Here is a 14,820-nt window from a genome sequence, read left to right as displayed (position 1 = left end):
GTTATTTAGCATTGATGTGGGTGAATAACAAATGGGAATGTGTATCAGAAGGGGCAGGTGCGATGGGGGCAAGAAATTTTTGGCGAGCCGAAGGGGGGCAAGCAATTTTGGCAAGCCAAGAGGGGGGGGGGGCAAGCGATTTTTTGGCACGCATTCATGGGGCGCTTTTTAATAAAACGCTCTAAAAGGCTTAGGAAAACAGCACGGAAACGCTTAAATATGCAAATTTTCCTCCTCGTTGCGCTCGCAACATACATCTAGACCATTTAAGGTTTGCAATTTGGGATCCCCAAAATTTGGCATGTTCAAGGGGGGGCAAAGAATTTTTGGCGAGCCGGGAGGTCGGGGCAAGCGATTTTTGGCGGGCCGAGAGGGGGGGGGGGGGCAAGCGGTTTTTGGCGAACCGCTTTGGAAATTTTACCCAGGGGGGGGCTCATAGTTATTGCACAGCCCCTTAGACTTTGCCTCCCCCCCTTCGAACCTGTGAATTCATGCATGTCCGTCAGGGTCGGGGGGGATACATTCACCAAGTTTCCCAATTTTATATTATCACTTATTTTATTTTATTTTGCTCTCAAATTGCACTTTGAAATATTAATCCAACTCAATATTTAATAAAACTCAAAATTTAATAAAATTAATAAAACTAAAAAAAGCGATATTTGCTGATGAATAGTTCAAATTAAAAACACCATATGTTTAAGCACTCCCGGCCTACCATCAATTGTAGGATTTTCAAGTGGTATATGATTTACACTTAACATGTGTACGTCACTACGATGTGCGTACTAGGTTTCATTTGAAAATCTGTAATTCTAGGAAATGTTACAAAGATTATGCATTGGTTAAAGTACAGCTGAATATGGATAAATAGTTGAAATTGAGGCCTACATGTCATAATTTGTTAGTTGTAATTATTTTAAATTCTTTGCATACAAATTATGAGGTAATAATGATAATTCTGATGTGTTTTTACTTTTTTAAAAGACATTGTGACACATGTAGATATTGAACTTCAAAGTACACTGCTGATGAGCAGTGGTGCGCCTGATAAATAGGCGGGAATTCCCAAAATCCAGTCCAATCCAATCCATTGTAAAATGAGTTGCAAAATTTTAGTTCCAGTATTATATTTAATTTCAAATTCATGCGATACATGCGATCCAATCATTTTTATTTATTTGCCAAAATGCAAACGCTGAACGTGGTTACCAATATTCGACAGTGAACCTCTGCGCCATCAGCGTAAATATTAGTAACCTCCGTGTGCGCTGTGTTGTGCGTCTAACAAATTGCGAGAGCGCTGGCTGCCGAATTTGGATTGTGCGCTACCTACCATATTTGCACAGATTGTGATTTGCACCTCTGTTATTGGTTGTCCTGTTTTAGCCTGATCGATTTTTGAAAAGTTAAAACGTAAAAATTTATTACTTTTGGGAATATTTTGTGTTATTTTGTATTAAAGTGAAGAGATGAAAGTGACGGTTATGAATGAGGTTAATAACTGTGCATCGGCAATATGCCTGGCATTGTGAAAAATCTAAACATTTTGCTTCTGACTTCAGAATATCCCCCTCAGTTCCAAAGGCAAAATGTTTAGATTTTTCACAATGCCCTCCAAATAACTGATGCGCAGTTATTTTAACCTCTAAATAATGTTATCTGCTGGCATAGGTGCAATGCCAAACTGTGGGTACACCATTCTAATGATTCTAATTCCACAATTATTTTGTCTTGCCTATTATACAATGTAAAGGGAAACAAAGTACATGTATAAGAGTAGGGTTCGGCCAGATAGAGCCCCACTAAAATGTGCAATATACATGCATGTATTGTACATGTACAGCAGTAATAAAAAAACATACCACTCCCTTGAATAGTTCAAATAATTTGAAATGATTCCAAATAAATGGCTAATTTTTGATTAATAGAAATTACATACATATGTAGTGTTTAGTGATATGTTGGTTTCCGTGACAACAAAATAGCAAATAGTGACATCTGTCAAAAAATAGGATTTGATATTGATTTTTTTTACTAAATTACACATCACAGTAGTATTTATATAGCCTATTTTCAGTTGCATTTCAGCAGAACAGCTAACCATATGGTACAAAAACAAATTTATGAACATTGTTTAAAGTATGATACTGTTAATATGTGTGACAAAATTGCTTAAAAACGCCCCCTGAACGAGTTAACTCATTCAGCCAAAATGCCCCATAACAAGATTTTTTTACAAAATTGTGCCCACAAATTAGCAAGTGTTTGGCCAATAAATCGTCGGCCGTATCACATACTGACGTATTCGACATTTTAAACATTTTTAATTATGTCGTACTTACAAAACCCTGAAATGTATGCATCACATAACGACGTATTTGCCAATCACCTATACTGCGCAAGCCCAGTATATCGTATAAAATTGCTGTTTTGTTCTTTTCACATACTGACGTATTGCGCAACTGTTTCACATACTGACGTATTTGCGTGACGTATTTGTCATTTGAACGGCGAAATTGACATTAGTCCCTTTCACATAGCGACATATTTTATTTAATATTGATTTACAAGTTATGCTCTGATAGTGATAAATGAATTATATTGAAAATATGGTAACTAATTTTTTTGGATTAAAAATATTATGCAGTTTTGCCAAATGAAACATAGCTTAATCCTAATCCTTTAGCTAGTCCTAACTGGCAATAAAAGTCAAATTGTAATATTTGGTCAATTTTTAGAAATAAGGGCCAAAAACATGCGTTTTTAGGGTGTTTTTCGACCTTTTTCGTATTCTGTGACAATCAGGCCCAAAGACTTGAACAAAGACTAATTTCAAGTTATGCATTCTAATATTTGGAAAACACATTTTCCAATCTTTTTCATAACCAATAAGCAAGAATAACATGTGATATTAAAATTATGAGCTAACACTTAGCCTATACTCAAGATTTTGAATGCTTAGACTTGTGCCAAGTCTTATAATTTTGAAAACATGCAAAATTGCATGTTTTTGGACCATTTTACCTCAAATTGACCAAATCTTGAAATTGGACTTTTATTGCCAGTTAGGACTGACTAAAGGATTAGGATTTAGCTATGTTTCATTTGGCAAAACAGGATAATATTTGTTTAATTCCAAACATTTAGTTGTATTTTTCTGGAATAGGGAGTAGGCAGGGTCAAATAGCGAAAACTTTTGTTTTGACCTAACCGTAATACATATGCGACCCCTCGCACAACTGAGCCCTGAAGTCGCCAATCATCATTTTTGAGATATTCAACCAAAATATTCTGCTTGAAATTAGCTTTAAAATGATGTATATCATGTCTATAGTACTTGACATTTAAGTAGTGAAAAATCGATAAAACAGTCAATAAATCCTTTGTTTCCTATTGTTTATTGTTAAGTTCGATGGAGCATATCTCAATAGTGGCACTGGCGACATCCGGGCTCAGTTAGCAGAGGGGTCACATATTTGTGACCAGTGACTTACTTGATTCATTTCATAAAGATAAACATACACTCTGCAGATATAAACTGTATTATTTAAGCAAAATAACCAAAACTGGAAAAATATGACATGAGAAATACATTTAGCAAAACAAATTAGGCATACAACTAAATGATTTGCATGCACAGTATTGAAGTACATAAAATAAAATTGCTGTGTAATCTGATCTCCATTCTCCAAATTCAATATTCAAATGAAATATTTATAGAGAACCTAATTGGTGCCATAGCACTTTTGCCAATAATATACCTCTTATAGACAGATATAACAATGTATTAAATATTCCTATTACCAGTATTTAATAAAATTCCAGATGAAATTTTATATTGTATTTTTATTGTGTATGCTAACTCTCTGCACAGCTGTGGGTTTAAGAACTACATTGTGTTTTTAATAAATGGATAATTTTTGTGTGCTTTTTTTTCAAGCTTTTATATTTCTCAAACGTTCTTGCTTAAATGTTACTAGAGTTAGGCTTGATACATAGTCTGAGCCTGTATATGCAAGTACTTTTGTGACCTTGTTTCACTGAGATGCTTAAAATTGTACAAAAAATAGTGAAAATTAACGGAGCAGGTAAATATTTCTGATATTGTTTCATACATGTATATATAGCTGAAGCCATACCAGCACTGTCACACAAGGCCTTATTTTACATACAATTAAGCATTCTCACTCCAAACCATCACAATCATACATGCTTGTGACTATTGGGGAGATGTTATAAGTTTACTTGTCAAAGAAAACAATGGAATGTATTGTTTAAACAACTTGTTATTATTCTCATTACTACAGGAATATACTTGATGACGGCGTAGCAACTATGGACACATAACAGGAATATACAGCAGGAAATGCGACGAGTCTGGAAATTACTAACTCGCAGATACCATATGGACATGATATATCAACATGTGGCTGTGTGTGTATTACACGGATTCAGTTTGATACTTGTTCATCTGGAGCTGTCAAAGTAAAAGAAGTGGCTTCAAACAATACTGTCAAGGAGTAGAATTATACCAGGATTGTTGCTGAATCTGAGAAACTTTTATCGCACAAATGAACGCAATTCGACCTTTATGGTGAGAATGTTGAAAAGTTGAATTTCGATCAGGATTGTTTTCTTCACTACAAATTTCACTGCTGGTTATTTGTGGATACAAATGCTTTACATCTACTGTCTTTGTAAACAGATTGTGACATGCAAAGTAAGCGAAGGGTAGTGCTCTCTGTGGATGCAGCATGACATTGGCAGGACTGTAATATCATACTTAGGAAACATATATGTCTTGAATCTGTCTGCAATTAGGAGCTGAAGGTCAACATAGATGAAAGAAACTGCTTTTGGAGAACATTACTGCTGTTGTTTTAATATCATGTTACAGATACACAGCTGATGGTAAGGTAACAGTTAATTGGGACTGTAGATAACAGAACTGAAATGATGTAGAAACTGTGTGTGTCATCAGACTTTTCACCATTTGTGCCTTTGCAACTTTTGGGCTTCCAAATTAGACATCGTCTTCCAAGATAGTGTGCGTACAAGTGCACAAACATATTTTTACTTGCACCTGCAGTCTACCGAATTGATGACCAATTGTTTATGAACTTAAAAGAAATTATATTTTCATTTCAAGCAACTGATCACATAACTGTCTTCCAAAGTGATTAACATTGGTCAACACATGTACATGCAGTACACTCACATCAAAGCACATAATAACAGTACAAACCGATGTCATTAACTGAAAAATGTAAATATTTGTAGGGATTCCCTCGTCTCATGTGCCTTATATGACATAGAAATTACATAGTATATGAATAGATTTATATATATTTAATTGTAAAGAAAATTGTATCAAATTGTATATTTTATTTATTTCACAATTATCAAAGTAGAAACACACACACTAATTTGGTAAAGGACCAAAAGTACATTTTCATATATTTTGACCAAAGAATTTTCTTCTATTGTGCAATCTTCCATATCATTTTGCCTTGCCAGTTTTCTTGAAGAAATTATAAAAATAGTAACTCATAAATCTTTGTAACTTCTTACACAGTCTATAACTGAATGAAATTTTTGAATCTATAATTTGAAGTATAATTAACAACAGCTTCCAACAATCAAAAAGTACAAAATTAAGAGAAAAAGAAAACAAGTACTAAAAGAAAGCAGAAAACATATCTAGATATAGATACCAAAGCAAAACACATCAGTAAACAACAGACAGTACCAGAACCAGTTAAAAGTGTCATCAACAACAGTAAAAAATAGAAAAGATCTAAATATAGACACCAAAACAAAATACATCAGTAAACATTAAATAGTACCAGATCCAGTTAAAAGTTTCGTCAACAACAGTAAGACCTTTCTTAAAATTAACTTTAGCTGAAAATTGGTAAAACAAGATAATTTGCAACAAAAGGTTTTAGTGAAATAGTTTCCTAAACTGTGGTAACAAAAATTAAGAAAACAATAACAAAAATAATTGAATCAAGTGAACAAAACACATAAGTTACAACAATGGATGCAAAATACAGAGAAAAGCTCGGCCTTGGCAACAAGATTCTTACTGATGACGAGATCCAGATGATTGTCGAAGAAAAGGCCAAGGGGATGTTCAAAATATGCGATAAGGAGGAGAAAGGCTTTGTTACCAAGCGAGATATGCAGCATCTTGTGGGGGAGTTGCCGTTGACAGCAGACCAGCTGGAAGAGGTGTTTGACTTGCTGGATGATGATGGAAATCAGTATATGACTCTGGAAGAGTTCAATGAAGGGTTTGGTGAGTGGATATTTTAAATTTTTAAGGGTGGTCTGAATTATGGAAACCTTTGAGCTGTGCCTCATAACTGCTAAATTTTTGGTCTAAAGTATATAAAAGTATACATATTAAAAATTTTTGGAGAAAAAAAACTTTTGTTTTGGCCCAAATTTTTTCAGACCACGTAAAAAATTCTTGAGTAAAAATAATGTTTTTATTAATTTTTAAAAACTAGTTAAAAATATCTAGGACCTGCTGTTTTATTGTTTATTTTTTGTGTGCAAAATTCTGATGTTTAAATGTCATTATACAAGTTGATGCAAACAAGATTTAAGATAACAATGTTCAACTTTGTTTAAAAATGAATACAGTTCTACATGTACATGCCATCAAACAATCGTGAGCTAATATTTTATGTGGTTTTTTTTTCTCTTCATACGTGCAGGTGGTTACCTCGGAGTCCAATTCAAGGCTATGCAGCAGGCCATGATAGAATCAGATGACTTTGAAGAGGATGAACTTGGAGCTGAAAACCTGGATCATGAATACTCCAAAACTATGAGGAACCTGGGAGCAGAGGGAATATTTGATGAGTGAGTAATTTGACGGAAACTGTCATCGTCTCCCAACTGAGAGCTTTGGTTATGTTTATAAACGAAAACTGCAAAATATTATGCTCTTTTTGTTGTGAACAACTCTCGACTCCAGAAAAATACAGCACTAATTTTTTGGGCTTCAAAATATTAGCCTGTTTTGCCCAATGAAACATATCTTATATACAGCCCAATCCTAAACGTTTAGTTGGAACTAGAACTGGCCATAAGAGTGGAATTTTAATATTTAGCCAAATTGTGGAAATCCACTGTGGCGCAGCGATACAGACTTCGACTCTGATCGGAAGGATATAGGCTTGAACCCTGGTAGTGACAATGTGTTATGCATTAAGGCAAGACCCTTTAATTTGCCTCTGATGGTTCTCTACCCAGGTGTATTTAAATGGGTACCACCATACACCAAGTGCTGGGAATTTAGGTCAAACAGACTTGTTGTGGGGAAGGAGTGGCGAATCTCCAACAAGAAGTTGTATAGGGGCTCTGGTCCGTACGCCAAAAGAGAATTCCAGAAATGAGTGGGACACCCCTATAGAAGATACAGGAATTTCCAAGAAAAAGGGCCATGTTTCTTCAGAAATGTTATAGAAGGCATAGGAATCAATTGCAACACACCCTATGTATGTGTGGACACCAGGGGATATACAGTGCTGGGAAGGTAAAACATACTTAATATTGCCTGGGACAAGTGGCAAATTCCCAATATTTTCTGTAAAAATCTGTTTTCCTATCTATAAGGGGTTGCTATTAATTTCTGGAATAGCCCGATAGGCCCATATTGGCCTGCTAGCATTATACTCTGGCATGACCTTTGACCTCATCTTATTTATGTAATTGCAGGCAAGAGCAGACTGTCAAGGAGTTATGGATGAATATGAAGAAGAATGAACCAGAATTGATAGGATTCTTTGAGGATTTTGTTCACAAAGCATCAGCGGATATAATCAAAGCAAGGAACAGCGCTGGGGAACTGGAGAATGCACTCAGAACGTAAGTACCGGTATAATAGTCTATTCCGATTGAAATCCATACACCCTATGGATGACATGACCTTAATCTTCTACACAGGGAGTATGAATTTCAAATGGAGCCACCCATTTAGGTAACCCCATTTGAAATTCACACTCCCTGTGTGGAAGACTATGACATGTCTGGGGGCATGTGGATTCCAACTGGAATACTTTTAAAAATTGTTAATAAGCATATGTGCCTAGTAACATGTTGCTCGGACAAGAACAAGTTTTTAGGGTAGTTTGTTCAATTTTTCTTATAATTTACAAAATATCAGTGTTAACATAATAACAGAAGTAATTAAAAGGAACAGCACTGGGAAACTGGAATATGCTCTCAGGAGGTAAGTATATAGCTTGAGGTCCCCTTGTCAGCAATTCCGCTATACAGCACGGTTGTTTGGTGGGATCATTTATTAGTTTTTCAAACAAAACATCATGCACAACCAAATTTTAGGCTTAAACAGCTAAATGTGATATCATGCTAATGTTTACATATGCTTTTGAGTCATTCTCAACTTTAATTTCCCCTGTTTTACAAAATTATACACTTTTATAGCATTTTTTAAAGCTTTTTCGGATATAAAATGTATCTATTAATGGCAAAATTGGTGGCGCTATTTAGTAACTGGATATTACTCTTTCAAACTTTTAATACAAATAATTCCTTTTATTGCTTGATAAAATGTGTTTATTAAATTTCCTTGTTGTTTGTTTCACCTATTCCAGCTGTTTTAATGGCCGTATTAATCACCTACCCCTTGCAAATAAAGAAATATGATTTAAGATAAATAGCGCCATCTATAGTTTGCATTTAGTTAATAATGAAGCCAATTCTATATACATCAAACAACCGTGACAGATTCAGTAGATTGATTATAACTTGTGACAATTGTTTTTCCTTGTCAATTTTTGTATGTAACAGTCGTACAATGGCCCATGAGACAGAAGTCCACAGACTTTATGAGGAAATGGAGACACAAATCAAATCAGAAAGGGAAAGGATTCTTCACGAGGTCAGTATGATATGCAGCATACCTTAGATTATCGTCACTGGCCCCTGAACATGTTTAAAACAAAACCGCCTATGTAACCACTTGTCACTTTTGTTTTAAACATGTTCAAGGGCCATACGTAGATAGGAGTATTTCCTGTCCAACAACGTTATTAAATTCCAGATATAGGAAAGTCCCATTCCTGAGTCTTCTGGGCAAGCTTGAATTCGGCTGATGCCGGCAGAGTGTTCAAACCTGGCAACTTCGCTCATCTGAGTGTACACGGCACTAAACTTGTCATGCAGTGTTTATACATGCAAACTGCCTTTCTGTATACTCATGCTATTTGCATTATTTTTGAGTTTGCTATCACACCATGATTTGACCAGAGGTCAAAAGATCACATGGCGTTGAAAATTACTGCAAATCAGATGTCACATGACCTTTTAACCCCTGGTCAAGTCAGAGCTGCTCTAAAATCATACCTCATGTATTGTTTGTACTTGTGCAGCTCATATCTATGTAACAAGACTAAATTTGTTAAATTTGACTGAGTAGAACTGGGAAAATGCTCCACAATGCTACCCCTACCCCTTAATTTAGCAACTTAAATAACATCAATATTTGAATACAGATATATGTCTTTAGCAAAAAATAATGGTAACAAATTGGAGACTGCTTGCTATTTGGAGATGTTCTAGAGCGTCCAAACGAACTACCCGAAGTGTTTAATATTGGCTATGATTTCATCTGAATGTCTACTTTTCCCTGGTTATCCCTACTGATTTCTCTATATAGAGTTATACAGTAAGAAATAGCAAATAAGTAGGGAATTTTTTGAAAATCTACTGCCTGGGCGAAACATGCTCCGATCTTACTGATATTTCAGCACAATACTAGTATGTACCCCAGTAAAATTCTCTGAGAGTTCCAAGTCGATCCGAGAAAAAAGTGTTTTTCGCCCCACCCTAGTGTACGTATACACCAATATTTTTGTGTAAAGATATTTTTGTGATTTGAAGCAAAAGGAATATTAGGGATGTTTTTTTTGAGGGGGTTGCTCAATCCTACCCGATTTTATAGCACGGTGTTGTAGCGGCTCATGATCATAAAGTTGTAGGTGGAACCCTATCAGGACTAACATCTTTTGCTTTTGGACAAGATACTTTATGCATGCCCCACTCAGGTATACAGTGGGGTGTTGGGGTAGCAGTGCTGTTTTTGTTGGCCAACAAATGGTGTGATATATCCCCCATGACATTGGAATAAATGACAAGCACTTTTATAACGCTTGAATGCTGTCCTATAAGACACTCTATTGATGCCTACATTTACTAGTATATATTAATTATATTAATGTTTTGCAGGAAAGGGATAGAGAAAGACGAATCAAAGAAGATTTAAGCACACAGGTGAAGAGTAAAGAGGAACAACTTCAAGAGTTGATGAAAAGACAAACGGAGGTATGGTAAAATTTTACTGAGAGTATTGTTGCTATAATACATGTATCTTGTGATGTCCTGGTCCTAGCATAGAATATGTGTGTACATCAATATACAGAGAACATTCCTAAATCATGTGATGTGGGGATGATTTGAAGTGACCTCCACTTGAGATGAGTCTGGTATTTAGCTATTATGTAAAAAGAGACACATGTATAAATGTAGCAGCGGAAAAAGTGCATTGTTTTGATATGGATGTACACAAATGGGAAACAGTGCATCGATGTCTGTTAAAAGTATTATTATTTGAGACAGGAAAAACTTTTTTCCAACATTGAGCAGTCTTGTTAAATTCTCACCAGAGAACAACAAAAATCTCAGTGTTCTAAAAGTTTCATCAATAAAATAACTGTGTTACTAGTTATCTTTTACTAACAATAACTATACATGTATCATTGATTGTAATCCCATCAATACACACCCATTTAGTAGTCCGACCTACATGGCATAAGGTCCACAAATGTCACAAGCATGTCTCAATTAGTGACCAAAATAGCACGGCATCATCCACTGCCCGCTTTGTTTTGTTTACTGAAAGAGATCTAATGTTATATACAACTATATGTTGTATATATTCAGTTTATTTTGAATATCAGTTTCACTAAATGAAAAATAATTGATAGTTAAATTTTGGGTTCTATGGTTAGATGTTTTTCATCGCCACAAAGGCTCAAAGGGTAATTCATTTAAAGTCCACACTCCCTCTGTGGAAGATTTTGGAAATATCTCCCACAGGTGGAGTATGAATTTCAAATGGAATTAGCACATTAACAACTCTTATCTGAAGCTCACTTTCCTTCTGTGGAAGATTCAGGTTGAATCTTTATCAGTGGGTGTATGAAATTCAAATGGAGCTGCCTAATGTGTTCATTCAATTTGAAATTCATACTCCCCTGTTGGATGATATTTCCAACATCTTCCACAGGAGTAGTGTGGATTTTAAGTGGAATGACCTGTTCTACAGCTCCTCATTTCATTTTAACCTCATAAGAACTACCTGCCAATTGGCCAAAAAGAAGTTTTCATTATCAATTGGACCAATCACAACATTGTTAGAATAATTTCCCCATGCAAAAAAATTGGGGTGAATTATTTGCAAAGCTCCATCTGATTGGTGATTAAAGTGAAAGTATCATATAATTGACCAATCAGAGGCAATGTTAGATCGGCAGGTAGTGCTCAGGGGTTAAAAGACAAATTAAACATTAATGATTATATTTCTTAATTGTAGTTGGAAGAAAAGCTGGGTGATCTAACTGTAGCGGAACAAGAAGCTAGAGAGGCCAGAGAAGAATTGGAAAAGGTATAGACATATGATGAGCTTCTAAATGTTCTTGAACTCAATAATAATAATAATTATAATAGAGATTTATAAAGTGTCTTTATCTCAAATCTGAAATAGTCATCATCATCATCAGTCGGCTGCGGAGCCAACTTTCTCCAACTGTTGTGATCTTGGGCAAGCGAAACAATTTTGTTTGGCTGCAGCATCCCTTCAGTGTCTCCCAGGAGGTGCTGGACATACTGGAAGTACAGTGTGCGCGACCGCCCGGTTTCCTCTTCCCATGTGTTGACTTTGGCAGGTTGTAGATGGTTTTATTTGGAATCCGATCCACACGCTTGATGTTTAACATGACTCTGTAGCAAGATGTTGCAAAGGCATTGATCTTATTTTCCATGTCCTTGCTAATTACCCATGACTCGCACCCGTACAGAAAGACAGTAACACACTTGTCTGAAACAGCTTAAATAGTAAAAAAAAAAATACATGGCATGAAGGTGAAGGAAGCAAAGATCGTTGGTAAAGAGTGATAAATACACAAGATGGATAGAGGAGGCCATCACCATCAGAAAGCAAGACACCACAATGAACAGAGATGAGGGCCAATATAATCTAAGTCATATCTTTGACGACCTGTTGATGGAGATAGCATCTGGCAACAGTGATCAACAACAGCTGTTCAACGATCATCACATCAACAGTAGCATTGAGACAGATAGCTGGTAGCTATCATAAACGTCTGCTCGTAAGTGTGTTTAACCTGGACTAGTATATGATAAAAATATACAGTTATATGGAACAGTCCTGATGAATCTATTCAAGAGTCTCCCATTATACGCAAACATGTAAGCTCCTTCCGCATCGTCAAGACAAGCCACGCGCCGTCTTACAACTGTACTGGGATTCGCACTGGGGTCTATGGATCAACATATTATGCATACTTGCTCAACTGAGGATAATTTGTAAACTAGCAACTTGCATAGTACAGTGAGTGGAAGACATAGTACAGTGAGTGGAAGACGTTTCCAGTCCCTTCATACACGGTCCCTGATTTGACACTCTTAAGATAATTTATTTTTGTGTATTTTATTCTACAGGATAATTATGAGCTGAGAAGTGAACTGGATAACTCTAAGTATGACTTGAAGGAATCCAAAGGCTACTTGTCTGAAGTACAAGGAAAAATCAAGAAAGAGAAAAGAACGAGCACAGTAAGTATAATAGCTTGTATTATATTGAGAGAATAAAGGTATTGTTTTTATCCGCTGTCGTGCATCTATCGTCTCATATAACACGGGCGACATCATTATTAAAACAACAAGGCGAAGCCGACTTGTTTTACGCCAAAAATAATGATGTCGCCCGTGTTATATGAGACGATAGATGCACGACAGCGGATAAAAACACTACCTTTATTCTCATTCTTAAACATTTCAATTCAAATAGAAATATCATAAGTATTATAAATTTTAATCAAATTAAATCGTACATTTTACAAGGAACTACCTAGGGCTTAAAATCGACCAGTCCCATTGTTGCTATGCGCCTCCGATTGGTTCAAATAGGTGCAAATTGATGCACACGCGCTGACCCGTGTGATATCGTGTCATATCACACAGGTAAAACCAATAAGATTGCAGGAATGTTCTCAAGTGTTTAAGAATGTTTCATAGTGGACAGGAATACTCCTATCCCATTGATCAAGATCCATTTAATATATAGAGCCGTATTGCATAGTACAGATTTGGCGACTAGTAATACATTGTGACGTCACATGTTGAAGTTTATGCGATGCTTAGCGTGCTGGTGATGGCTTGTGCTCTTTGCCCCCTGTCGATGGGTGGCTGAGAAGGATTCACTCAGTGTCGTATGAAAAATGGACAGTACAAAAGATTTCAATGTAGGATTCTGTGAGTAAGACTTGATTTGAAATTGTGTTTATATTAAGTTTCGTGTGTAGCTACTAATTGATAAATTTGGTATCAGTCTGTTTGCTCTCATGGAATACAAAAAAACATCATGGTTTGAGGTTGTTCATATGAGGCTGTAAATATGACCTCAAACAAGCGAAATCTTGTATTGTGTGAACAAACAGGGGTTTATTATATAATAGTATCGCACCTATAGTGAGAGATTCAAATCCTCAAACAAATCCCTGACACTAAATCTGATAGGATTGTATTCTGTTTGTTGTTTATTTATATGTTGGATGAACGTGACACAATAATATACTGTTACCGACAGATCAGTTACACTGTTGGAACTTTTATGGCGAATACAGTACATTCTTATATCACATGAAAAAGACATCCAATATTACTATTGTTCTATATTGTTATAATTTTTTTTTATCCTTGTAGAGTTGCCTTCAAAGTCACTGCTGGAATTGTACAAGAAAGGGAAAGTTTAGTGAAGCAACTGGAAATGCTCAGGTATGTATATGATAACTACTGCATACTGACGAATCACAGATAACTAGAAACTGCTCCTTTTATATAATAACTATTAGAGGTCAACATTTGTGACATATGATATGAGAATAAGTCACATTTTTGTTGACCCTGGTCGAAAATGAGTTTTACTTATGTTTCTAAATAGGACATTTAGAGCTTTCAGAAACTGAAAACCCCATGTTGATATGACTTTTCTTTGTGAAGTTACATCAATTTTTCAATCTCTGAAAACAATATAAAACAAAAGAATTTTAACACTTTATTTACCAATATCTCAAAATCAATATTAGCGACGTCCGCCTCATTTCCCTTGATTGTGTCACATTTATTTTTTGTTTTTTTATTTGTGGTGCAAGGCTGTTATCGCCCTCATTTGGGGCACGTGGTGAATCCATTGATGAATCGATATGCATTGGGCTATATTTGAAACCCATACAACTCCTATGGAATACATTAGTCTTTCACACAGGGAGTATGAATTTCAAATGGGGTTACCTGAATGTGTTACTCCATTTGAAATCTACACCACCTTTATGGGGTGACTTGGATCATGTCTTCCATAGGGGGGGTGTATGGATTTCAACTGGAATAGCTAATCTGATCCAACCAGGCTAATTGTAAAATGGAGTTGTAAAAATATGTCACATGATCTGATCCAATCAGACCAAAGTCGGCAATAATGAA

The 14,820-nt window shown here is 35.7% G+C and overlaps 1 protein-coding gene across 1 annotated transcript in view; it reads left to right on the top strand.

Moving 5' to 3' along the window:
- Positions 1-4,729: 4,729 nt before the first annotated feature.
- Positions 4,730-14,820, top strand: part of LOC140139237 (EF-hand calcium-binding domain-containing protein 4B-like) — a 45,616-nt gene continuing 35,525 nt past the window's right edge. The window contains 9 exon segments of the mRNA XM_072161017.1: positions 4,730-6,304; positions 6,729-6,876; positions 7,735-7,884; positions 8,830-8,920; positions 10,267-10,362; positions 11,633-11,704; positions 12,781-12,894; positions 13,644-13,729; positions 14,044-14,115. Of these exon segments, the coding sequence (XP_072017118.1) occupies positions 6,043-6,304; positions 6,729-6,876; positions 7,735-7,884; positions 8,830-8,920; positions 10,267-10,362; positions 11,633-11,704; positions 12,781-12,894; positions 13,644-13,729; positions 14,044-14,115 (1,091 nt within the window). The 5' untranslated portion in view covers positions 4,730-6,042.

Source organism: Amphiura filiformis, chromosome 18 (genome assembly GCF_039555335.1).
Source record: "Amphiura filiformis chromosome 18, Afil_fr2py, whole genome shotgun sequence".
NCBI lineage: Eukaryota > Metazoa > Echinodermata > Ophiuroidea > Amphilepidida > Amphiuridae > Amphiura > Amphiura filiformis.
Note: the sequence above shows the minus strand (reverse complement) of the source record. Positions and strands in the feature narration are given on the sequence as shown.